General features: G+C 48.5%; 2 gene segments (V, D, J or C); both read left to right on the top strand.

The window, feature by feature from the left end:
- The window catches only part of LOC122232563, a 1057381-nt gene that overhangs the window by 15754 nt on the left and 1016114 nt on the right, over nucleotides 1-25513 (top strand).
- Nucleotides 2554-3108, top strand: LOC122232575. The segment is given in 2 exon segments: nucleotides 2554-2607; nucleotides 2729-3108. Coding segments are annotated over 2 exon segments (417 nt in total).

The following is a 25513-nucleotide window of genomic DNA, read 5'->3' as shown; positions in this document are numbered from 1 at the left end:
TCTGAGCCTATGTCCACACCTTTGGATCAGACCTCCAAGCAGCTTCACCTCCATCCCTGCCCCATCACCCATGAGTGTCTGTGTTTGCAAGTTCTTTCTGCCAGCCCGTGCTGGCTCAGACACCCTCCTTGTCCACATCTCTGAAGAATCTAATAGACTCATTTTCACCCTGAGAAGTGACATCATTGTTGTTTTAAGAAATATGCATAATGGTGCCAGTAGAAGCCATGGAACCCTCAGCGGTATCTCCTGCGATTCAAGGCAGGGTCAAATACCACACCAGAGATCCCAGTGCCCTGTCGTTTTCTGGATCCAAAGATGTTTTGACCAATGCATATGTTCTGACATCTCTGGGATCCAGTGTGCAAGGAAGTGACTCTTAGTGTCCTATATGCCAAGATAGTACCAATGCTTACACAGTGCTTTAGATCCATAGGGAAGTGAGAGAAAATCTCCCTCCACTCTCTAGACCTGGTGGCATCCCCTGTCAAGAGGTTCCAGGAGTGACTTTTGTTGTCAGATCTTCCAAAAGATTATTTGTTGTCTGGGAATAAGATGATCTGAGAGTGCCATATCCCTTCCTTCAGTTAGGTCTTCAGAGTGATTCTTACCTGTCCTGTGTTCATATTTTCAAAGGCAAAACTAGCTTGTTCAGAGTTACAAATGACTCAGTGAGGAGAGCCTGGCTGTCTCAGTGGTTAGAGCATGCAACTCTTGACCTTGGGTTCGTGAGTTCAGGCCCCACTTTAGGTACAGACGTTACTTAAAAATAAGCTGTTGAGGGTCAACTGGGTGGCTCAGTTGGATGAGTGTCCAACTCTTTGATTTCAGCTCAGGTCATGATCCCAGGGTGTTGGGATCGAGTCCTGTGTCAGACTCCACACTCACTTTCTCCCTTTTTGCTGACATAGAGCTCTGCTGAACTCCTGAATTCCCTGGTGCTGGGCAGTGCCTCCCCAATGGGCAGATCTGAACAGATCCCTTAACAAGGAAGATAGACAAAATGACTATTACACATGCAAAGTGATTTCCAACTTCATATGTCATTGTGGTATTACAAATTGAACAAGGACGTACCAGAGGCCTCCCATAACCATGGCTAAAGTTCAATACAGTGACAGCAGCAATATTACCGAGGATGTGGGGCAGCAGGAACTCTCCTTCACTGCTGGTGGGAGTGCGAAAAGCCCCATCACTTGGGAAGATTCCTTGGCAGTGTTTTCTACGGCAAACAAAGCCTTAACGATATAATGCAAAAAGAAGAGTCCTACAGCTTACTCTAAATGAGGTTCTTCTGTGCAAACGAGAATATGCACCTAAATGTTTGTTGCTGTCTTATTTATGATTGCCAAGACTCAAAAGTGATCAACGCACCCTTAGAATGGGTAAACAATATCTGTATGTCCACACATGGAATAGGACCAGGAGAAAGACATGAGTTATCAGGCCACAAAACACATGGGTGAAACTTCCATGCATATGTGTTAGTGTCAGAATCCACTGTGAAGAGTCTGCAGCAGTGAGTAGGGGGGATGAGGGGCAGGGACCCAGGCCCCAGCTCCAGGCCCTGGGTCACTGTGCATCCTGTGTCTACCAGACGGCACTGGTGCTCCCCCAATCCCTCAGCTGGCAGGTTCCCTCTCCTTGTGTCTAGCAGGTGCTCTTGATGATTTGCACAGACAGGATTGCAAGTCTCCCAGAACACGGAGGTGAGGTCGCAAGATGGCCTTGCAGTGGTCCCTGCTGGATGCCCAGCCCTGCTCTGTCCCCACACCTGTAGCACCCTCATCAGGGTTTGCTGTGTCTTGTCTCCCCTGCTCTGGAGGGACCCGGCATGCCCACATTACATGTCCTCCTGCGTGAGTGTGTGTCCCCTAGGTGAGCTCCTGTCCACATCCGGCACCCAGAGCCAGCATGCATCGTCTGAGCTGTACCATTGGGACAGATGGTTTCTATTCCCTCTTCCGTGTGTCTTGTCCTCAGCTCCATAGTGGTTCACAGGTTGTACTGAGTCAGGACTGCATGTGTCCCTCTCATCAGACCCCATCCATGGAAGATACCTGATGTACAGAAGGACCTTTCTCTTTCCCTGGAGGGTTACTCTCAGATGGTGGAAACACAGGCACCAGGGAAGCCTGCACTGGGAAAGGAGAGGTTCACCCAGACAGCAGCAGGGGGCACGGTGACAAGGTCTGGGGTTTTCTACAGGAAGGGGGCTCCCTGCTGAGTAGCCCTCCAGGACAGAAAGCCCCAGGACTGGACCCCTTGTTTCCAGTGGGGACAGGGCAGGTGTGTCTTCGCTGTTCCTGGAGGAGTCCCTGAACCTGGGCCTGTATGTGGTCCCAGCAGCTGCTTCTTCCAGGCCCACCCAGGGGGAAACTAGTGCATCACACAGTCTTCCTGTTAGCGGGCTGCAGGCCTCTAAGCGCACAGGAGCGAGCAGCAGGGGTGGGTCCCATTTGCATGAGCAGCCCCTCCTTTTGAGCTCTGTGGACTGGGGATAAGAGAGGCCCAGGGCAGCCCAGCCCTGGCTCTGTGGTCTAGGAAGAGCGTGTGTCACCATGGCCTGGATCCCCGTCCTCGTCGTGCTCCTCTGCCACTGCACAGGTAGGGATAGGACCCAGTGTCCCAGGGTGGGCCTGCAGCCAGAGTGAAACCCCTGTGGCTCAGCTCCCTAATCCCATGTGCGCTGTTCCTTCTCTTCCCTCTGCTGTGTCTGTGTTTGCAGGTTCCCTGTCCCAGCCTGTCGTGACTCAGCCAGCCTCCCTCTCTGCATCTCTGGGAACAACAGCCAGACTCACCTGCACCCTGAGCAGGAACATCAATGTTGGAAGCTATAGCATATACTGGTACCAACAGAATCCAGGGAGCCCTCCCCGGTATCTCCTGTACTACTCAGACTCCAGTACACAGTTGGAACCTGGGGTCCCCAGCCGCTTCTCTGGGTCCAAAGATGCCTCGGCCAATGCAGGGCTTCTGCTCATCTCTGGGCTGCAGTCTGAGGACGAGGCTGACTATTACTGTGCAATCTGGCCCAGTAGTGCTAGTCACAGTGATACAGACACATGGGGAAGTGGGACAAATACCCAGTCTGCTTAGGCCACTGTAGTCTGAGTCTCTCAAGTCTAATGTAAATTGAATGCACAGTTACTATACTTAGGGTGTAGCTACTGGATCTGACTGTCCTTCTTCCCAGTTTCCTATCAAACCTGTGTGAACTCTCTGGAAAATAGGAAAACAAAGAAAGACAAAGAATAACAATAATAAAGCAAACCAAAGACAACAAAAAAGTGATAATGATGCAGAAATTTTGCCTTGTGATTCACATGTAAAAATTAGAGCCTGTGGATTTCGCTTTTTTTTTTCTTCACAAGGGTACATCAACTTGCCTTAGATTCCTGGTCAGAGTCTACAGACCATCCCCCAGGCAGACAGTCCTCCACTGCATGGCCTATGTTCCTCTAGGAGTCAGAGCAGAGGCCCTCCCTTCCCTCCAGGCTCCTGTCCTCAGGCTGACTGAGTAGCTCTGTGTCCCAGCGTGGAGACACTACAGAATCACAGACACAGAGCTGGCCTGGCCCACTGGCTGGGTACCTGCCCCTCATTTGTGATGTCGGGAGAGGGTGACTGCCCCTGGGAGAAACTGTGTGTGCCAGTCAGCAAATTTCTCCGTGGGGCTTGTGAGGGAAAGGGGGGAGTGCCACCATTGCAGCAAAATTCTCAGTCGGCTTGGGAGATTTCACAGTCGTGAGGTTCCTACAGCTGACACCATCAGGGCCCACGGGCAGCCTTGTGGCTGGTTTCTGGAGCCCAGAAGAACGGACTGTGTCCTCCTCTCCTCTCCTGCCGCATCGGGGTTGTCCGTGATCCATGCAGTAGAGGGGCTGCGGGGCACCATGTTGCATAAAGGAAGTCGACCCCCTGAGCCTTTCCAGGAGAAAGTCTTGTCATTTGTGACAACATGGATGAACCTGCGGGACATGACCCTGAGAGAAATAAGGCCTACACAGAAAGGCAAATGCTTTATCTCATTTACATGTGGAACCTACAGGAAAAAGATAATAAAATCACTGTCAATTTTTAGTGATGAGGATGAGTTAGAATAGGGTGACACATATAAAGATGGGAAAGAGATTGGTGTGAGTGCAACTTCTTAAACATAATTTGCGTTTTCAGCTAGTAATTTTTAATTATGAAAATACACACAACAGGAAATTTACTCTTTTCATCACTTTCTTGTGCAATTCAAAGATATGAAATATATTCGCCATGTTGTGTGACCATCACGACTCTCCATTTCTCAAAGCTTTTTATCATCCCAAACAGTAACTGTGCACCCAGGAAGGGAATGGGTCAGCTGGGTGTACAGAGAAGCCAGGGCCCCAGGAGCTCATGCCAATGCAGGAAGCAGCAGAGGGCAGAGGGCAGCTCCCATGGGGGCTCTTTGTGGATGTGGCCTGACCCAGGTGGGATCGTTCGTTAGGCTGTGCTTTTTACCCCGGAATGACCACGTGGGTGCACGCTGCAGCCCATAGCATGGGGATCCGTGTGCCCGCTGCAGGGGATCCAGAAACTCCAGCTTTCTTTCCCAAAGTGTGTCAGGGAACATCCGTGAGAACTGAGGTCCTCCTATGAGGCATCTGCTATATGATTCATGCTTATTCTTGTCTGAATTCCCTGCAAAATCCATGTGTGCTCTCCTCCAGAGACTGAGGAAAGGCCTCATTTTCAGTCTACATTCTCTGTGCTTGTCAAGGGGAACTTGCACTTATTTCTGGTCTTTTTATTTATATTATTTGGGTACTTTCAGCTTTATTTATTTATTTTAAGAGAGAGAGAGGGAGGAAGGAGCAGAGAGAGAGGGAGAGAGAATCCCAAGCAGGCTCAGAAATCGGCTCAGAGCTCAATTATAGAAGTTGAGGTCATGACCTGAACTGAAATCAAGAGTCTGACACCCAACCGACTGAGCCACCCTATTTCTGGCCTTTTGAATCTGGAGCATTGATATATGTGTCTCTTTTGGGGCCGATACCATACCAATTATAGGTAATGTAGAAAATTCAAAGTTTGATAGATGATAGAGAGATAGAATATACTCACGTGATCTATAGCCATGCACCGTCATTGATCTACCTCATCGAGGTCAGTGCAGAGGGTAATGGGGACTGGCCCGCCAGAATGGGAAGTGAGATGAGAAGACTGGGCTGTCCCCTCAGGGCTCCCGAAAAAGGCTGTTGAGGGGCGTGCATGCTCTCCTATCTTGACTCACTGGGCGGAAACATCATCCCAGAGCTGTCGATGAGTCTTGGCCCCAACAACACAAGTCTCTAAGCAGTGGGAGGAGCCCAGGGTGATTCATGCTGAGGAGGCCCTGTGTCTGCAGCAAGGACTGAGGTGTGGTGGCACCTGAAGCACAGGAAGAAGCCCTGAGGGAGGAGAAGATCTGGCCCTGTGTGGGGGTGGACAGTATGCCAGGCAGACTGAAGTCCTTACTGCCCTGGTCACTCTCTCACAGCTCCAGGATGTCCCTTCCAGTCACGGGTGCAGCTGGACACTGAGACAGCAGGGGGTGCTGTGGGCCTGTTCCTGAGGGGTGTGTGTGGGGGCAGGGGTCCCAGCTGAGCACCCAGGCCTGGAGCCCTGCCTTGTGCCCTCTACAAAATTGCGCCTAGAGGAGTTTCCTTAGGCCCACCCACCCCACACTCAGCTGTCACCACATTCAGTCCCAGGGGAGGGAGAGATTTGCATGAAGGCTTCCTCTCTCTTTTCCAGGAAGGGAGAGGATAAGAGAGGCTTTGTGCAGGTCTCTCCCTTGAGGGCTCAGGACCACAGCCTGGGGTATCTCCACCCTGGCCTGGACCCCTCCCCTCCTCACCTTCCTTGCTCTCTGCTCAGGTTACTGGCTGTGGAAAGCGGAAGAATTGCTTTCGGGGGACCCCTAAGTTGCTTGTTTCCCCCATTTTGAGAACACACTGTGAGTAATAACCTGACACTGACCTGTGTCTCCACTGCTGTGTTGCTGGGTCCTGGGCACTGTCTGTGTTGACACAGGAAGCCTCTTCATCAGGGTCTGTGGGCTAGAAGGTCACCCTCACCTGCACTGGAATCAGCAACAATGTTGGGTCGTATTATGTGTGCTGGTACCCACAGATTCCCCACCGTGTCCCCAAAACTCAGATGCTCAGAAGTACCGGGCCCTCCAGGATCCCAGCTGGGTTCTCGAGAACAGGGCCTCTCTGATCATCTCGGGCCTGCGGCCTGAGGACGAGGCTGGTCATTACTGACACAGTGCTCTAAGCCCGTGGGCAAATGATACAGCAACGTGCCCCAGTTCCCCATGGTCAATGCCAGTGACAAATAAACAGGGAGACCGAGGACACCCCGGAGGGTCGGGGGGTCTGACTCTCTGAGTACAGAACAACTATGAAGAGTCAGTGACAGTAGCTTCACCTCATGTTGTTTTCTTCTAAAAATAAGACAAATCTCTTAAGATAATTTACAGGCATAAAGTGCAGTCATTTAAATGGTACGATTCAGTGGTCTGTAGTATGTTTCCTGAGTTTGGCGAACATCATCAGGATCAAACTGACAACATTTCCATCACCTGCAGAAAAAATCCCTGACCCCCCAGCAATGAGTCCATGGCCCCCCTGCATCAGCCCTTTGGAGCCAAAAATTCCTTTCTGTCTGCAGTGATTTTCCTGTTGTGCACATTTCACAGGTGCCGAATCACAGACCACCTGCCCCCGGAAGCGCACCTTTCAGTGGCATCAGCGTGTGCATTGTCCTAGGAACATCACAGGCACCATATTTAAATACAGGGAACGTTTCATCGTTTCCTCTAGAGACGGGTTCATCTTGTGCAGGGGACACGCGGATCTATCTAGATGGCTGCAATTTTAATAGAGACTGTCGAAATAAAATAATTATTTTCCATGATGGTGTGTAATCACAGATTCTTTTTTAAAAGTTTATTTTCCGATGGCTATTGTCCCCCATTGTCATTTTTTATTTTCTACATTTCTGCATACTGCAATTTTGTTCAATAATTTAGCCGGTGTTGTTTATTATTATGAAAAATAATATGTGTTATGGTCCATATTTCAAGTTTTTGTCTCATACCTTTTTCCTTTCCTTGTGGTGGGGAGGTGGGCTCTGTGGCCTTTCTCTTTTTCCCATTCCCTCATGCCCGGCAGACTCTACAAGTCTCCTCCCCCCTCTTTTTCCTTCGTGAGATGTTTCCAGAGCATCCCTCCTGACTTGACTTTCGCATCCATCTGCCCACAGCACTGCATCTGAGACCTCCCGTTTCACTATTGCTCACCCTGGATGCCCGTCCTGTGGTCAGGGCTTGGGTCTCTCCACTTGCTGTCCTGTGTCTTCACTCTCAGGGGCTTTTTCGAGTGATGGTGGTTCAGACCCACGGCTAGCTTTCCCCTTCTGTCACCCCAGCCTTTTCGGGAACTGACTTCTCTTTCCACTGATGCTCATGATTTGTGGTGTGAGCCTGGGCACGAGGCCACCAGGGATTCTTAACAACAGATACCTTTAAAATTATTTCATTTTTTTCTAACTTACTTTGATCTAAAGGGTGAAAATAAGCAGACAAAGATAATTTTAAGAAAACTGCTACTAATATTTCTCTGAAATTTCTTATTAATAGACTTAAATGTCACTAAAACCACAGGTAGAGTAGAGAGAAGAAGACAGGTTTCCAAGTTAAGGGATGAAATATATTACTTAGAAGTGTTGGGGCTACTTTGTGTTCACTCCTTGGTGAGGTACAGGCAGAGGCTTCAGCAGATGCTGTCACACAAAGGAAACTTTATTTGCCACAGATAAGGGGATCAGGGACAAGAAGTATCAAAGCTGTGACTCCCTGAGTGGAGGCGAGTGGGTTCCTTTCATTCGGGGTTAAGATGGATACCCAGAAAAGGGAGTTTTGTCATCTTATGCAAGAGTGGGCATGAGGTTGTGCAGGAATATGGAGCACAGGAGCTTTGTCCCCATCATGTGGTAGGTTAACGAAGCTTGTCCTCCTCCTAGGGCAGAGACGTAACGTTAAAAGAGACAGAGGTCCCTGGAGGACACTCCCTGGTCCATCTGCACTGGTGGAGCTGTTGCAGGAGATAAAACTGGTCTAGACTCCCAGGCTCTTTCTGCTGTTTGCCTCTGAAATAGATGAACATTCCTGTGAAAAGAAGGGGTGTCAGTGGGGGTCCTGCTGGTGACTGTTTTAACCTCATTAACCTGTGGGGCAAGGTTTCAATCCTGCAAAAACAACTCAAGTATGTGCTTTAGGTCAAAGTTTACTTTTGTTCCTGCACTGGGACTTTTCCTCTGGTCATTGTCTCTGAAGCACTCAGGCTATTTCCTGGCCTGGTGGAGACTGGTAGGTTGGCATCCCCTTTGGTCCCCTCAAACCCTGAACTCCTGACCTTGTTGCATTTCTGTTTTTTTTTCCTCCCAGGAAAGTGCTCAGTATGGGTGCTGGGCAAGTAGAACCTGCAGGGCACAGACCACAGAAAATAGCTGGGGGCCTCAAATGAGTGCTCTTGGGGCAGGAAAGCTGTCTCCTCTTTATATACAGAGATTTTTTCCCACCTGGGGACCCCTTCAGTTCTGCTTTCAGATGGCTCAGGGTATTTAGTTTAAAAACACTGTGCTAACAAGCGGCCTTGGGCGGTTTAGTCATTTAAATGTCTGACCTCAGCTCAAGTCATGATCTCCTAGTTTGTGATTTCAATTCCCAAGTCCACCTGTCTGCTGTCAGCAAGGAGCCTGCTTTGGATCCTTCATCCCATCTCTCTCTGCCTCAACCCTGCCCTGTCGTGCTCTCTCTCTCAAAAATAAATAAACATTAAAAAAATATGGCCCTAATAAGATAATTCAGTAAACTCATGAGAAATGTATAAAATAAAGTTTGTATTAATTATTTCAATAATAATTTCAGTAATAACGAGACCTTGTTACATTCTAAAAATAATGAAAAGGATTCTTATCATATTGCGAACAATGTCAAGATGCTAATATTATTGAACAGAGAGCTGGTTCCGAATTCAGGCTCTGCTGTTTGCCACTAGAAATTCATTCAATACTTGAGAGACAAGGGATGATGGGAAAGGAATGGGTGCTTCCTCAGGAAGCCAGCAACCTGGGGAGATGTGGACAAATGTCTCAAAGATCATGTTCTCTGTCTAGGAGAAGTCCTATACTTTCGTACGGGAAGGTGCAGGGAATCGTGGCGGCTCTCCATGGGGGAGAAGCAAGTGTTCACGTGGCTAGTTCTATGTGGACATGAGCCTGGCAGTGCCAGATCTGTTGGCATCATTGGCAGCTGCTCCAAATGTGGTCAGGCCTTCGCCTCTGGGAAAGGTCAGTCCTTCACTCCTTCCTCAGGGACAGTGGCCTGCAAATCGCAAGAAAGTAGGGTAGTTCTGTTGCAGATCAAGGATCTTAGGTCAGCGCACAAAGAGTGTCTGTGCTTGAAACAACTTCCCCCGAGAGACCAGAGGAAGAGCTGTTACACTGAGATGTGTGAAATCTATATATGAAGGGAACTGTAAACTGTCCCGAAGAATGTGAAAGCATATTTGAAATAGTGAACTGTCAAAGACTCTAAGTCTAGCGTTCCCTCTTGTCTAGCAAGAGAGGGGGACACTGGATGAAAAGCGAGAGATGGCTAATGACCAGGAAAAGACAAGAGCCCCAAATAAGGGTCCTTGCTCCATATTTATTAAGATCAGAAGGCTTACAGATTTGATGGGTGTGCACAAAGAGACAAGGAAATTGTGAGCATTGACTTGCGGATGTGAACAAAAAGGGTTTTTGAAGATATACAGTGTTTGGGGTTTGGGCCAATAGACAACAAAATCCTGGCACGGGGCAGATGGGCAGATGGTTGTTACCATGGTTGTTAACGGCACCCTGTCTGTTTATCTGAGCCTGCCTAGGGGCTAAGGCAGACAGGGGGAACAACCTCAGGGTTAACAAGGCACCTTTTCTTTAGTTAACCATCTCTGCTCTGGGCTGCTTTGCCTGCAGTGCAGTGGTCTGTAGCTCAATTTACCTCTTTACCTAACTTGGTCCTTTCCTCCAGTGAAAGCAGCTTTTCTGCTATAGTACTAAGTTGGAGAGTGCTTCTGCCCTGAATGCTTAATCTTGCTTACCTCATATACCTTTGTATGGGGAGCCTTTGTGCCTGTTCTTATTTTAGGCCTTTTCCCTTCCCTCTCTATTGTGGGGGCTCTGCACCCCTTTCTATCTGGGTGCCCGTACATCTGCCTAGTCTTGAGGTGCCAATCTGGTTTGCCCAAATTCAGTTGTGAGCATCCTATGGCTTTATATTTCTTTATGTCGTATTAGCCCCTTGGTGTAGGCCCGGGGGACTCCTAAGCTCATCCCCCACAGTGAACATCTTCTTTTGTCATCAAAAAGAAAACAAAACATAAGCCTGTTAACAATTAGTGGGTGACGCCATGAAACTTACATTCGAGCTTCTATTTTCCAGTGTGGAGTCTGGGTGGAAAATACTTTCTCAATTCAAGGAGATTGAAGAAGTCTGACTGTGCACTGTAGATAGGGACAGCCCTAACAATGGACTACAGCGAGGAATGTGAGAAATGAAGGATCACAGGGTGTCTGACTTGGGAGGCCCTAAAGAGAGTCTCATACATTCTCAGTGGGAACAGTCATCACGGCCATGTGCCCCTGCAGCCAGTCAGCTGGGGGACTCAGCTGGAGAGGGAGCAGTATGTGGATTTGAGGGGGTGGGTGGTCAGTGAGGCGGGTGGGACTAAACCTCGAGGGGTATGTGGGATGGATTGTGATCATGCTAATGATCACCCAGGATTTTAAGAAAGTGAGGAGGGATAGGGAGTCTAAGGAAGTGAAGAAACCAGCAGGAAAAGGGAGAGAGAAAATGCCATTTCTTCCATGTCTTAAGTATCCTCTCGCCCACCCTCATATTGGACAAGAGGGAGTGGTATCTGTCTCACCAGGCCTCCTGCCTTGTCTCCTTGACACCAGAGTAGAAGTAGAAAGAAATCAGTTGTGATAATAGCCAAAGTATTAAATGACAGCTGAGGGGCCCCTGGGTGGCTCCATCAGTTAAATATCTGACTTCGGTTCAGGTCATGATCTCATGGCTACTGAGTTCAAGTGCCATGTCGGGCTCTCTGGTGACAACTCAGAGCCTCCAGCCTGCGTCCCATTCTGTCTCCCTCTCTCTCTGCCCTTCCCCCACTTGTGTTCCGTCTCTCTGTCTCTCAAATATGTATAAACTTTTAAAAAATTAAAAAAGAAAGACCGATGAAAGAGTCTCCCTCACTCTCTCAGGTAGGATGATTCTCTTCTACTTCCTGCACAGCTCAAGCCCTATTTGTGCTCATGGAAAAGAATGAATGAGTATATGAATGAGAGTGATAAAAGTTTTCAGAGAACAAAATATAGAAGAGTACATCTTCAGTTTGGTAAAGAAAACTATAAAACACCTTCCTTTCGGTGAACACACACAGAGATGAAGCACTGAAAGCATTCCCACCTCGGGTAGGGAGCAAGGCCACCATGTCCTATCTCAACACTGCTGTTCCACATAGGACTGGATGTGTCTGTCAGAACCATAAGGCAAGACAAACAATGAGAGGCATTCAGATGAAGAAGAACAAGAGACAATTGTCCCATTTCAGGTGAGAGAATGACCTACAGGGAAACTACAAAGGAACCTACAATTAGGTATGCAAATATATAAATTCAAAGAGTCATAAATAATTTTGGAAACATTTTAGAATAAAGATCAATATAGAATGATCATATAGATGTATCCATACTAGAAATAAACAGGTGAAAATAATAAAAAAAAAAAACTTAAAACCACTCGATGAACTAATTAGGGGCATATTTCACAAAACAAGTATAGGCCACAGGTGCTGAAATCTGGACAATGCTGGTAAATGTAATCAAAGTGGATCTAAAACAAGGAAAGATAAATTCCGTTCATGGATTAGAAGACTCATTATAGTAAATATGCCAGTTCTTCCCAAATTGGATAAAAGTGTGCTTGAGTTCTTATCCTAGCAAGTCAGGGTGGTATGGATAGAGGATAGACACATTGGCCAAGATAACAGAACATAAAACCCAGAAACGGACCCACAGAATGAAGGATAAACAATTTTTTTCTTTTACAAAGTTGGAGAAGCCTTTCAGAGGAGAAAGGATGGACTTTTGGATAAATGGCCACAAAACAGTTGGATATCCTGAGCGAGAAATGAATCATACTTAAAACTCACTTTATATGTATTAAAAATTACTAAAAGGATTATAGAAAAAAACTATAAACCTAAAGCTGTAAAATAAAAGGAGAAAATATTCAGGATCTAGGGTTTCTATAAAAAAGTGTAGACAAGACACTGTCAGGATAACCCATGAAAAAAAAATAAAAGAAAAACAAAAAATGACACTTGTTAAATACGACTTCATCAAATATAAATGCATTGTATTGCCTTTTCTTCTTAAGGTAGTAAGCCAAGGAAATTACCTAAAAATATAGAAGATTAACATAATACTCAATTCCATGGACAGAGGCTGGAATCCATTGCCTTAACGCACAGGAATTTTCAAACGTTCATGAGATAGACATATTCTCAGTTGTAGGCCAGAGGAGGGACATGAGGTCTGTAGTATCTTCTGCAATGAACTGGCAATTTACCATTTAATTGAGGTAAATGCCTCCAAATCCTATGGACTAGGGCTTCTTTGGAGAGTGAAAAATGCTACAATGATCACGGGCAGCACTACAGGGTCACATTATCCAAGATTCAGCTCAATGATGTGTGAATAAACATAAGTGAGGAAACCCGCTTGGCTCTCAGGGCTGTGAAAACACAGTGGGGTGTGTGCCCTTCAGCCAGCAGGGGCACTGTGGGACTGCCATGGTGTCCCTACACAGGGGCTCAGTGAGGACCATACACGAAAAGGAACCTGGGACTGGGGACTGGGCCTGTACTTCCTGAGGGAGACTCAGCAGCTGTGACCCTTCTGGTGTGGCAGAGTCCCCACTTAAGCAAGGACATGTGTGTTGTCTCAATAGGTGCTTCCTTGCAGGGGTCTCCCCAGTGGTGAAGCCAACCTCCATCGTCCCCAGTATGTGATGTGAGGTGGCAAGAGTGACAGCTGACAAAGATATTCAGTGTGGAACCCTGTAGGAATGCACACGAGGGAGGTGGGCTTCTACCCACAACCTGGAGAAACGGTGTCCGTGTGTCCTCAGTGCTGAGGGAGCTTCTGGGAAAGGAAAACTCTCAGACCAGAGAGGAAGCAGGGAAGGGGGAAGAAGTCGGCCTCCTGCACAGAACTGGCCATGTGTCAATGTGGACCCATCGCTCTGTGGCCCTGATCCTCATCTGTGTGGTTGTACAAGAGTCACCACGTCAGTGCTGCCCCATCAATAATAGCCAAGGGTGCTGTGGACAGACTCACTATGCAGAGCCAGAGGAGAGCACAGTGTGTCCTCAGGGGATTGGAGGCCACACAGGGGACACCTGGCCTGTCCCGAAGGAAGGGGATGGTGGACAGAGCAGTGGGAAGGCAGGAACTCTGATGAGACCTGCTCACCAGGTCACATATGCTGTGTGTGACCACTAGGGGGTGGTCGTCACCTGCTTCTGAGGGTCGGCCATGATTAGAGCTGGGACCTGCACCTGGACAATGCCTGTGTCCTCTGCTCAGGACTCCAAACTGTGACCTCCCCTCTCCTGGCATGGCCCCAGAGACCACCTCCCCGTCCAACCCACCTGACATCCTCAGGCAGAGGGACTTGACCCAGGGTCAGTGAAGTGTCAGAGAGCTGCTGGTCTGATTTGCATGGATGGGCCCTCCCTCTCTCAGAGGATGAAAAGGGGAAGGAAGGGATTAGAGGAGATCTGCTCAGCTGTGGATCCACAGAAGGCAGGGTCGGTGATGACCTCCACCATGGCCTGGTTCCCTCTTCTCCTCACCCTTCTCATCCACTGCACAGGTGACTAGATGAGGGAATAGAGGAAGTGGTCCAGGGAGGACACGTGGGCCTTGGTTTCTCCTCTTCTCTCTAGATCCCAGCATCCCCCTCTTTGTCTCTCCCCTTCCAGGTTCCTGGGCCCAGTCTGTGCTGACTCAGCCGCCCTCAGTGTCTGGGGCCCTGGGGCAGACGGTCACCATCTCCTGCGCTGGAAGCGTCACCAACATCGGTAGAATTAGTGTGAACTGGTACCAACAGCTTCCAGGAAAGGCCCCTAAACTCCTCATCTATGCTAATAACAGACGACCGTCAAGTGTCACTGACAGATTTTCTGGCTCCAAGTCTGGCACCACAGGCTCCTTGACCATCACTGGGCTCCAGGCTGAGGATGAGGCTGATTATTACTGCCAGCCTCTTGACATTACTCAAGGTGCTGACACAGTGCTCCAGGCCTGTGGGGAAGTGAGACAAAAATCTGCTGTTCCCACAGCAATGGGACTTCCTGTGCAGCCCTGACCTTTTGGCCAAGTCAAGTGCTTCTTTGTTTCGTACAAACTAGGGTCTGAGACACTCCACAAACCATATGTCTACAAAGTCTTTCCACATTCTTTGCAATTCCTCCCTGAAGCCTGTGTTTCGGATCAATATACTGTGTGATTTTCTCAAACTGAGCACAAATTCCTGGGTGCCAGGGGCAGGCTGCCTTGAGGACAGGGTTCATGACAGGTCACAGCAGAAACAGGAACACAAATCCAGCTCTGTCTGAGTCAGGACACATCAGGAGTGTCCGCTATGTGTCCTGGTAACAAAAGCTCCCACCAATTGCCCCTAAATCCTCATCTATTATGATAGTTGGATCCATTGTGGATCCTGATTCCCTCCTTAGCTCCATGTCTAGCTCCATGCTGCTCCTTGTCGCAGCAGGTGCTACCTCCCAGGGCTCCCCGGGCAGGAGTTCCACCCCCATCCTCCCCAGTGTGTGGTGTGAGCTGAGCTCCAGCACCAGGGCTCAGGGTGGGGCTGGGCAGTCACTGGATGGACCTCATTTGCATGCACAGCCCCTCCTGCGGCAGAGGGTGGAGGAGAAAGGAGGCCTGGGGCGGTCCAGTCCAGTGTGGGGACCAGGGTTCTGTCACCATGGCCTGGGCACTACTCCTCCTCCCACTCCTCCTTCACTGCACAGGTAGGGACAGGCCTTATGGACACGGGGTGCTCCCCACAACACCCCCCCTCTGCTCAGAATCCTGAACTTTGGTTTCCATTTCTAGCCGAATCCTCAAAGGGTGTCTGTGTTTGCCGGTTCCCTGTCCCAGCCTGTGCTCACTCAGCCACCCTCCCTCTCTGCATCTCTGGGAACAACAGCCAGACTCACCTGCACCCTGAGCAGTGGCTACAGTGTTGGCGGCTACCATATATACTGGTACCAGCAGAAACTAGGGACCTTTCCCACGTATCTACTGAGATTCTACTCAGACTAGGATAAGCACCAGGGTCCTGGGGTTTCCAGCCGCTTCTCTGGGTCCAAAGATGCCTCGGCCAATGCAGGGCTTCTGCTCCTCTCTGGGCTGTAGCCTGAGGACGAGGCTGACTCTTCCTGTGCTACAGCTCATGGCAGTGGGAGAAGCTTTGGCTACTCACAGTGACTCAGATATGGAGAAAGTGAGTCATAACCCCCTGGGTCCACAGACCTTGTGTCTGAGCCTCTGTTATTGGGAAGCTTCTGTGAGGCTCCTGTGGGGGAGACACCTCTATGGTGAGAGCTGTCCTTGAGGAGGAAGGACTGACACACAGATGATGCTCTTGCCTGAGACAGCACATGTGTCCCAGGAGCCCACACGAATCAGGGAATGGAGCCCAACTGCACATGCCCCTGGGTCTGGAGAAACTTAGCAAGAACAACTATTTTACGACCAAAATCTCTGGCTCTCCCTCTAGTCATATCTCCTTTACTACTCGCAGAATATTCACTTCACACACTCATGTTCATCAATTATATGTTTTGTATCTGTTTTCCCACATCTAGAAATTCTTTGGGATACACAGTGAGTGTCCTACAGTTTAACTGAATTTAACGCTTAGTTTATCTGCGGGGAGATAGTGTCAGATCCACAGGTGAAGGGCTCAGCACCCGGAGGCTGCTCCCCATTTTGATGCCAACAACAACTAGTAGATGGCCTGTACCCTCTGTCCAATGTGGCTACACGTCGAAGGTTTCCACGACTCCCTCCTCGAGTTCCAGTAATTTGCCAGATCAACTCACAGAACCGAGGGAGACACTGACTCCTATTGTCAGCTCATTAAAGATATGATGAAGGGGTCAAGTAAACAAGTAATGAAGAGACACCTAGTGCTAGGTCTGGGAGCGTCTTGAGTACCAGAGCTTCAGTCCCTGTGGAGTTGAGGTGCATCTGTTCTGGGAGTGGATGTGTTCACCAAACTGGACACTCTTCAAACACTTTACTTTGGGATTTTATTGAGGAATTGGGTAGACGTGATTGGACATTAACTGCACTGTCAGTCTTCCCTCCCTGTCTCAAGTATGAGGGGGTGAATAATTGCAGGCTCTGATCAAGGCTTGGTCTTTCTGGGGACCAGCCCCATCCAGGAGCCATCCAGAAGCCCACCCAGAGTCATGTCATTAGAACTAAGATGCTTCTAGTGCTCTTGTCACTTAGGAAATGACAAGAATTTCAGAAACTGTATCAGGATCCAGGGCGCAGGGACTCTTATATAGTTTCTAAGATCACACAGTTTGATTGTCTCAACTGGACAAGGTGAACTAGGTAGTCATGTCCATCAACAAATCTCAGGCAATAAACTGTGACTCTTGTGTTACTGACGACACATCTATACTCGATATGTTAATAAGCACCTTGGTCATAGACACAATTTTCTCTTTCACCCATCTGACAAAAAGTGAGTCACAACGTCTTCAGACTCACCTCATCCCCTCCCCCTCCCGATACAGGCTCCTCTTCTCCCTTCTGCTCCTGCCTCCCTCAGGCCTTCAGTCTCTCCGCATGGCTCTTCAGGTCTCAACCCCATCTCTATGTTAGGATTTCAGAGAGAAGTAAAATCTTACAGTAATTTCCTCTCTCTAGGGTTCATCTCTAGGGAGGAGAAGTCACAGATATTGGACTGGCAGGAAATCCCCTCATCATCTGATTTTCGCTCTCATCTCTGCTTATAGTTTTCATGCCCACCAGCCTCAGTAAATCTCTGTAATTTGACAACAACATTATTGTGTTTGTGACAAATGAAGGTTCATTCAGCCTTTGAGTATTTGCCCACAAAAGCCATTAGTACAATGACTTTTCCCCCTTCAAACTTACTGAGGTTCCACAAAAGGTAACTGTTGACATAGCCAACAAAGGAAGGATGGGCAACATAGTTCCAGACATGACAAATTTTCCTGTTTTTGAGAATATTTGTTTCCGAGGCCATCAGGAGACTAACACAGCCACACAATTTTGTTCCAATCATTGAGGTCTCACGTATTAGCCTTTTTCCAAAATAAAAAAGGCACTCTTTCATGGTCACCTCCAAGGAGGCATCCAGGGACCTTGGGGGCATAGTGGGGTGTGGCTGTGCTGTGAAGGGCAGAAGGAAGGGACTGTGTTGTCACCCCTGTCTTGTGCTTCCTGAGACCTGAACCCACACATGTGGGATATGTATCTGTTGGGGTGAAAATGGACTGAAGACCCATCCCCAAGATCCAAATTCGTGATTCAATGGAATTCCTATCAGAACTAATCTGCACCAAATTCCTCTTCCTTGTGTACATTCCATCCTTGTGCAAGGGAAGTGACCTTCAAGACACTAGCCTTCTTTAGCTCCAAGCTCCAGAACACAGGAGGCTCTTTAGAGAGCCAGCCCCAGCGATGGATTTGCATGGAGAACAACACTCAGGGAGCGGAGAGAGGACATTAGAGGGACAGGGGTACACTTGTCTACGTAGTTGGCCTCTGAAGGAAAGACTTCCTGAGGATACATGGAGCATATTCTCTCTCTCTCTCCTCTCTCTCTCTTTCTCTGTCTGTCTTACACACACACAGACACACACGCAGATGCACACACAGACACACACACACACACACACACACACATCTCTCCTCTGAATGTATAGTGTCCTAGATTCTTCAGTTTCCCAGCTTCTCTTTCTCTCCAGAAATCATAGTCAACATGTACTCAAACAGTACCACCAGGGTCAGAATCCCAGGAGGCAGAATCCCCATCGTCAGAAACACCAGCAACATCCTGTGTGACTGGGGTCCTGTCACAAGGGCAACAAGCACATGCTCTGAACACCTCCTCTCCTGGGACAAGGTTGATGCTTGGGAATCCCAAGGAGACTCTCTGTTCCATGGGTAGCTCAGTCCCCGACACTCTCTGTGATCCAGCCAGCCCCCAAGGCTGATCAGTTCATTGATTCTGGAACAGCAGCTTCATTGATGCTCCCACGGAGCTCAAGGTACATGAGGACATGTGGGGGTCACTGCTTCAGTCTTTCCAGCGACACCTGCACCAATCTGGATCTCTGCCTAAAATTCTTCTGTCCCACCAAAGGGCCACAGTGACAGTGACCTCAGGGACACAGTTCCCCTTATCGCCATCTCTCCACCAGTCACATATGGAATCTTTGACAGAAAGTTTTCAGCCCACTTGGCCTCAGATAATAAAAATTCATTCCTCTACTCATGGATTTCTGAATGAGCTTTTTTTCTATCCTGAATATGCTGGACACAAAGAACAGAGGTAGAGCTGTGTTCACCCCAGAGACAAGTCTGACCCCAAATCGCTTTTCCTGGAAGCTCCCTCAGTGCTTGGTAATTGCATCACAGAGATGGTTCTGGAATTCATAGAAATAGGTCCCTCATGGGATTTCACTGGACATCATGTTGGGCTCTCCTACCTGCAGAAAAATTCCACCATGCTATACTAATGACAAAGAAAACATGATTTTTGAAAAACTTTATCGACTCGTATTCAACCTCCAAGAGAATGCATCCCTTCTACATTGTTCCCACAATTTCTATCTATTTTTCTCTGTAGTAAATACAGATCTGTGAAAAGTATCCTAGTGATTGTATCTGCATATTCATAAGAACATTGTCATTGAGTTTCAATCATGTCACTGAGAGAATTTTTTTACACAAAAGGATACACCCATTTATTTTTTAAAATTATTTTGTTGTATTTTTTTCAATATGAAATTTACTGTCAAATTGGTTTCCATACAACACCCAGTGCTCATCCCAGCAGGTGCCCTTCTCAATACCCATCACCCACCCTCCCCTTCCTCCCACCCCCCCCCCCATCAACCCTCAGTATATTCTCAGTGTTTCAGAGTCTCTTATGGTTTGGCTCTCTCCCTCGAGTTCTCTCCCTCAAACTTTTTTTTTTCTTCTCCTCCCTCATGGTCTTCTGTTAAGTTTCTCAGGATCCACATAAGAGTGAAAACATATGATATCAGTCTTTCTCTGACTGACCTATTTCACTTTGCCTAATACCCTCCAGTTCCATCCACATTGCTGCAAATGGCCAGATTTCTTTCTTTCTCATTGCCAAGTAATATTCCATTGTATACTTAAACCACATCTTCTTATCCATTCAGTACTTGGTGGATATTTAGGCTCTTTCCGTAATTTGGCCATTGTTGAAAGCACTGCTATAAACATTGGGGTACAAGTGCCCCTATGCCTCAGCACTCCTGTATCCCTTTGGTAAATTCTTAGCAGTGCTATTGCTGGGTCATAGGTAGATCTATTTTTAATTTTTTGAGGAACCTTCACACTGTTTTCCAGAGTGGCTGCACCAGTTTGCAACCCTCAGTGCAAGACGGTTCCCATTTCTCCACATCCTCACCAGCATCTATAATCTCCTGATTTGTTCATTTTGGCCACTCTGACTGGCGTGAGGTGATATCTCAGTGTGGTTTTGATTTGTATTTCCGTGATGAGGAACGACGTTGAGCATCTTTCCATGTGCCAGTTGGCCATCTGGATGTCTTCGTTAGAGAAGTGTCTGTTCATGTTTTCTGTCCATTTCTAAAGTGCACACTTGGCTAAGTGGTGACTAATACATAAACTGTGTCATTTGATCCTTGTCAGAGCACCTGCTGCGGTCACTCCTTCCCTCTTGGAATTTCCTGCAGGTTTGTCCTTGGGCTCTGGGTTCAGTGCCACACACAGGACCCCTGCAGACTTGTGTCTGTGTGCTGGGGGGACAGATCCTGGGAGGGAATCACTAACCACATTGTGTGGAGAACTGTCATTTCAAATAAGCAGACATAGTGACAGATGGCAAAGATTTTTAGTGGACAGTGCCCCTAGGAATACACACAGTTGTTCCTTCCCACAGCACTGAGGACAGAAGGAGAGCTTCTGTTCAGCCTGTGGGAACCTCAGAGCAGGAGAGATCTGGAAACCAGGGAGGAAGCACATAATAGGAAAGAACACAGAATCCTACACAGAAGGGGCCACGTGTCCTTTGGTACTCACCACAGCTCCGGACATGATTCTAAGTGGCATTTTGTAGAAATACCACCTCAGTCCTGACCTATGAAACATACAGGGAAACATGGTCTGGCTTTTCTGGAGGAGTATGAGAAGTGCAGAAAGTCTGGTTTGAGGATATGGGAGGCTACCCAGGAGGATACCTGGCCTGGCCCTAGGAAAGGGGCAGTGGACAAAGCAACAGGGGACAGGAGCTCCTTTTATGGGCTCTGGTTACCATTTTGCACAATGATGTTTCTGAGTCTGGACACAAGGGGGCTCACAGGGCCCATTTCTTAGGGTTCAAGGGTGATGAGAACTGAGACCTGTCACTTGCACTGCCTGTGCCTTCTGCTCGAGACTCATAACTGTGACTTCTGCACAGCCTGGCCCCACACAGCCATTCCTCTGCCCACCCCCTGACATCCACAGGCAGAGGCACCTGACTTGGGTCCAGTGAGGGCTCAGAGAGCTGGGGAATCATTTGCATGGACAAGCCCTCCCTCTCTCAGTGGATAAAAAAGGGAGAGATTAGGGGAAGTCTGCTCAGCTGTGGGGCACAGCAGACAGGACTGGTGATGGTCTCCACCATGTCCTGGTCTCCTGTCCTTCTCGCCCTCTTCACTCACTGCACAGGTGATTGGATGTGGGGACAGGCGAAGGGGCTCTGGGAGGACACATGGGCCCTGATTCCACCCTCTTGTGTCCAGACCCTTGCTTCACCCTGTCTGTGTCTCTCCATTTTCCAGGGTCCTGGGCCCAGTCTGTACTGACTCAGCCATCCTCGGTGTCAGGCTCCTTGGGCCAGAGGGTTACCATCTCCTGCACTGGAAGCAGCTCCCACATCAGTAGCAATTTTGTGAGCTGGTACCAATAACTCCCAGGCACAACCCCCAAAACCATAATCCTTTGGGATGATAGCAGACCCTCGGGGGTTCCTGAACGATTCTCTGGCTCCAAGTCTGGCAGCACAGGCACCCTGACCATCACTGGGCTCCAGGCTGAGGACGAGGCTGATTATTACTGCTCAGCATGGGATGATAGTCTGAGAGCTCACACAGAGCTCCAGGCCCGTGGGGAAGTGAGACAAAAACCTGCTGTCCCCACACTGATGCGCTTTCCTTCTGCAGCTCCCACCTTCTGCCAACACAGCTGCTTCCCTAAAACGGAGGTCTGAAACCCAAACCAGTGAATTTCTCTTGAGTGTGTGTCCTTGTCCTCTCAATTCAGACACCAAACCCTGTCCTTGTAGGAGCACATTTTCTGTTTGATGTGAACTGAGCAGAAATTCCTGGATGATGGGACAGGTTGCCCTGGGGACAGAGTCCTTGAGGATTGTGCCTGCCTGCTGGGGCTGCCATAACATAATGCCACCCACTGGGTGAGCAAATCAAAAGATACTTATTTTCTCACAGTTTTGGAGGCTAAATGTCTGAGTTCAAGGTGGTGGCAGGTTTGATGTCCCCTGAGGTCTCTCTCCTTGGCTTGCAAATGGTTACATTCGTCCTGGGTCCTCACGTGACATTCCCTCGTGTGCTCACCCATGCTGTGTCTACCTCTTCTATAAAGTCTATGAAGTCACAGTGTGGGTTTCCATATAGGAATCTATGGGGACACAGTTCAGTCTATACCAAAGCCCCAGGACAGAACCAGCAACACAGAGCATAGCTGTGCCTGACTCAGGGTAGTCAACTGTCCACATGCTCTACATGCATGGCATTGAGAGAACCCTCACTACATGACCTATGTGGGCTTGGGGCTCAGATCACAGTACAGAAATGACAGGGAGGGTCCCCATGCTCAGAGAGCTGACACCGTCTTGGGCAAGAAAGAGGACACATAAGCCAAATGCATTGTGTCTCACACTGACTTCCCACATGGGGAAAATGTGTCTGCAGTCCCAGGTAGTGTCCACACAACATAACGTCTGGATGACAGAGACCCTTACTGACCCACTGGTAAGAAACCCCAGCTTTCAGGATGACTGGATCAAACCACACCACCCTCTGCGCTGACACCAGCATGGCAACCGGGGAAGGGACACCTATTGCTTTGGGTAACACAGTGACTGTCTGGTGGGACCTGGACTCACTGACTAACCGTGTAGTTCAGAGATTTGGGGTCCAGGTAGAAGAAAATGATGGAAGCTTCGACAAAGAAGTCCCAGCCACCTGTATCACCTTCCCTCCATCCTCCGTGTTGTTCAGGTCATAGCACGGACTATGGACAATCTGCACAGGAGACACAGGCCAGGGTCTTTATGTCTCATAAAACTACAGCTCAGCCCCCAGTCCATTCTCATGCCCCTGCACCAGATCAACTCCAGCCCAACACACCCTCAGAGGCCTGAGGTTCTGACCTGAAATGCAAACAGTCCCATGAGAAGTAGAAAGCAGAAAACATATTCCTACTCTGATGGCCTCCTATTCCCAGAGGTTTTTAGAAGGTAAAAGTTTTCCAGAAACTTTAATGGTGACCATTTCAAGACCACCACGCACCTGAGACCTTTTCTTTTGCTCTCACTCTGTCGGGTGAGGAACAGATTCAGGGGCCAGTACAGGAACCAATCCTTTTTTTCCACACACTCCATATGGGACTACTCCTGCTCTCAGGCTCCCTCAGTCACCTCTGTGTCATTGCTGAGTGTCTCCACTTCCCAGGGTCCTGGTCACAGGGAGTCAGATCACTGTCTGCCTGATTCCAATGCCACTGTGACTCTGCCTCTGAAAGACACAAAGCTTACTATTAAGAGTCACAAATGAAGTCTCCTAGTTTTCCCACACTTGGAACTCTCTTTGTCAGTGTCCCACCTGAATGTTCTTTATTCATTAATGTCATGTTATATCTCCATGCCCAGGGTCATTTCTTTTCCCAAATTTCACTCTTCCCCTTATCCCTCCTCCCCTTTCCACTAATCAGTTCATGAATCTATACTGTCATCTCCTGTCTGTCGCCACAGTAATGTGGGGTGCATTGCAGGAAAAACACAGGGTCATTAAAGAAGGGTTTACTTCCTAGGAATCACTCCAGGATGTAAGAGAAGTCATGCATTTTTTAAAGAATTTTTTAATGTTTATTTATTTATTGAGAGAGAGACAGAGAGCATGAACAAGGGAGGGGCAGAGAGAGGGAGACACAGAATCTGAAGCAGGTTCCAGGCTCTGAGCTGTCAGCACAGAGACTGATGTGGGGCTCAAACTCATGAACCGTGAGAGTGTGACCTGAGCTAAAGTCGGACGCTTAACCAACTGAACCAGCCAGGAGCCCCCAGAAAAGTCATTCTGCCCTTAAAGATTTCAAACTCAAATGACTTTTGTCTCTCATAAATATACTGGTTTCTCCTGATGGTTTTGAGGGTGGATTCTTAGACTGTGGTGACCCAGGAGCTTTCACTGGCAGGGTCTCCAGGACGGATGGCCACACTTACCTGTGCCTTTTGCTCTGGATCAGTCTCTACCAGACAACCACCCACCCACTTGGGGCCCATGATGGCTTCTCCAGGTCCATCTCTAGGAACAAAGCCACCCTCACTTCTCAGGAGCCTAGCCTGAAGATGAGGCTGTCCCTGCATGCTGTATATGGATAGTGGCATCCCACAAGGATCTAAATCTACGGGATATTACAACCAGAACCTCCTCATGGGCTCAGACTGGCTCAGCCCTTAGAGGCAGTGGAGAAAATTATGGCGGGGGGAGTAGTCAACACCACCAAGGAAAAGAGGCTCCCTGGTTCCATACTTGTGTCCAGTGGTTCATGACCACATGCCCCCATCCCCCTTGTGTCAGGGTGAGTCCATTTCCTAGTGTCACGCTACAAGATTGTGCTTCCTTCTTTCTTCTCTGCCTGTAGTGATGGAGAGGGCATCCACCTCCCAAATGTGTGAACCAGCAATGAGTCCCTGAGACCTCATTGCTCCTTGTGACATACTTCTTATTCCAATAGCATTAACAGCCATGGTCTCATTTATTAATTTGATTACAGAGACCAAATTAATATTGAATATTTCTTCATCTGAAAAGACAGAAGCTGGATCCACAGCACATGCCAGATGCTTCTAGTGTGTGTGCAATGAAGATCATGAAGGAGAGAAACAGGTGGGAGAGTTCGTGTGTTACTGTTGTCTGAGCTACCCACACTTTTCACGTCTTCCGCTTTGGAGAATAATTTAATTTTCTGTGACAGGATATGCCTTTTTAATGGTGCAAAGTAAAAACTTCTCAAAACCTAATATTCACACTATGGTAGAATAAAAAATTACTTACTCATTTGGGAAGGATTTTATATCTGAGAAAGCAATCAATGTATGTCAGGAACTTGGGTCACCCCAAGTGCATGGGTGTTTGAGGACTAACAGTGAGCAGGCTGTCTGAACTGACCCCAACATCATTTCTACCCAGAGCTGCAGTTTGACTAGTGGGCATAGGAGGTGATGTGGGCCTCCCTCGGGTCAGGACAGTGGGGTCCATCTGTTGTGTAATCCCCAAAATTTGCCAGGGTTGGGGCATTGGTGTCCATGCGGGCCAGTGGGGTCTCAGCAGCTGTGTCCCCTCTGGCTGGGCAGAGCGTCCTGCTCTCAGGTCTGTGGAAGATCCCAGCTGCTGCTTTTTCCTTGGCACCTCTCATGGGACGAACTCTGAGACTCTCCCTCGGACTCGAGTCTATCTAAGAACTAAGCTCAGACTTCAGCTCATGCTCAGGACAGAGGAGATTGTCTAACAGGAAAAAGTTCATGTGAGCAGTGCTCCCCTTTCAGGTCACCGGAGAAGACAAAAGAGGCCTGGTCACCGAGCCCCAGCTTGGATCTCAGGACAGCAGTGTCCCCATCACCTGGTCTGCTGTCCTCCTCATGCTGCCCTCTCACTGGTCACACAGGAACAAGCCTCAGAGACCTGAGCTTGGCCCTGCGACAATCAGGTGATGGGAAGGATTAGACAAGAACATGATTGTCAGGCAGGGATGCTGGTGTCGGATCACCGGGGAAGGAGCTGGAGTGGGAAGAAGAACCCGCACGCGTAAGTCTAAATCA

Source organism: Panthera tigris, chromosome D3 (genome assembly GCF_018350195.1).
Source record: "Panthera tigris isolate Pti1 chromosome D3, P.tigris_Pti1_mat1.1, whole genome shotgun sequence".
NCBI lineage: Eukaryota > Metazoa > Chordata > Mammalia > Carnivora > Felidae > Panthera > Panthera tigris.
This window is presented reverse-complemented; position numbering and strand designations above follow the sequence as displayed.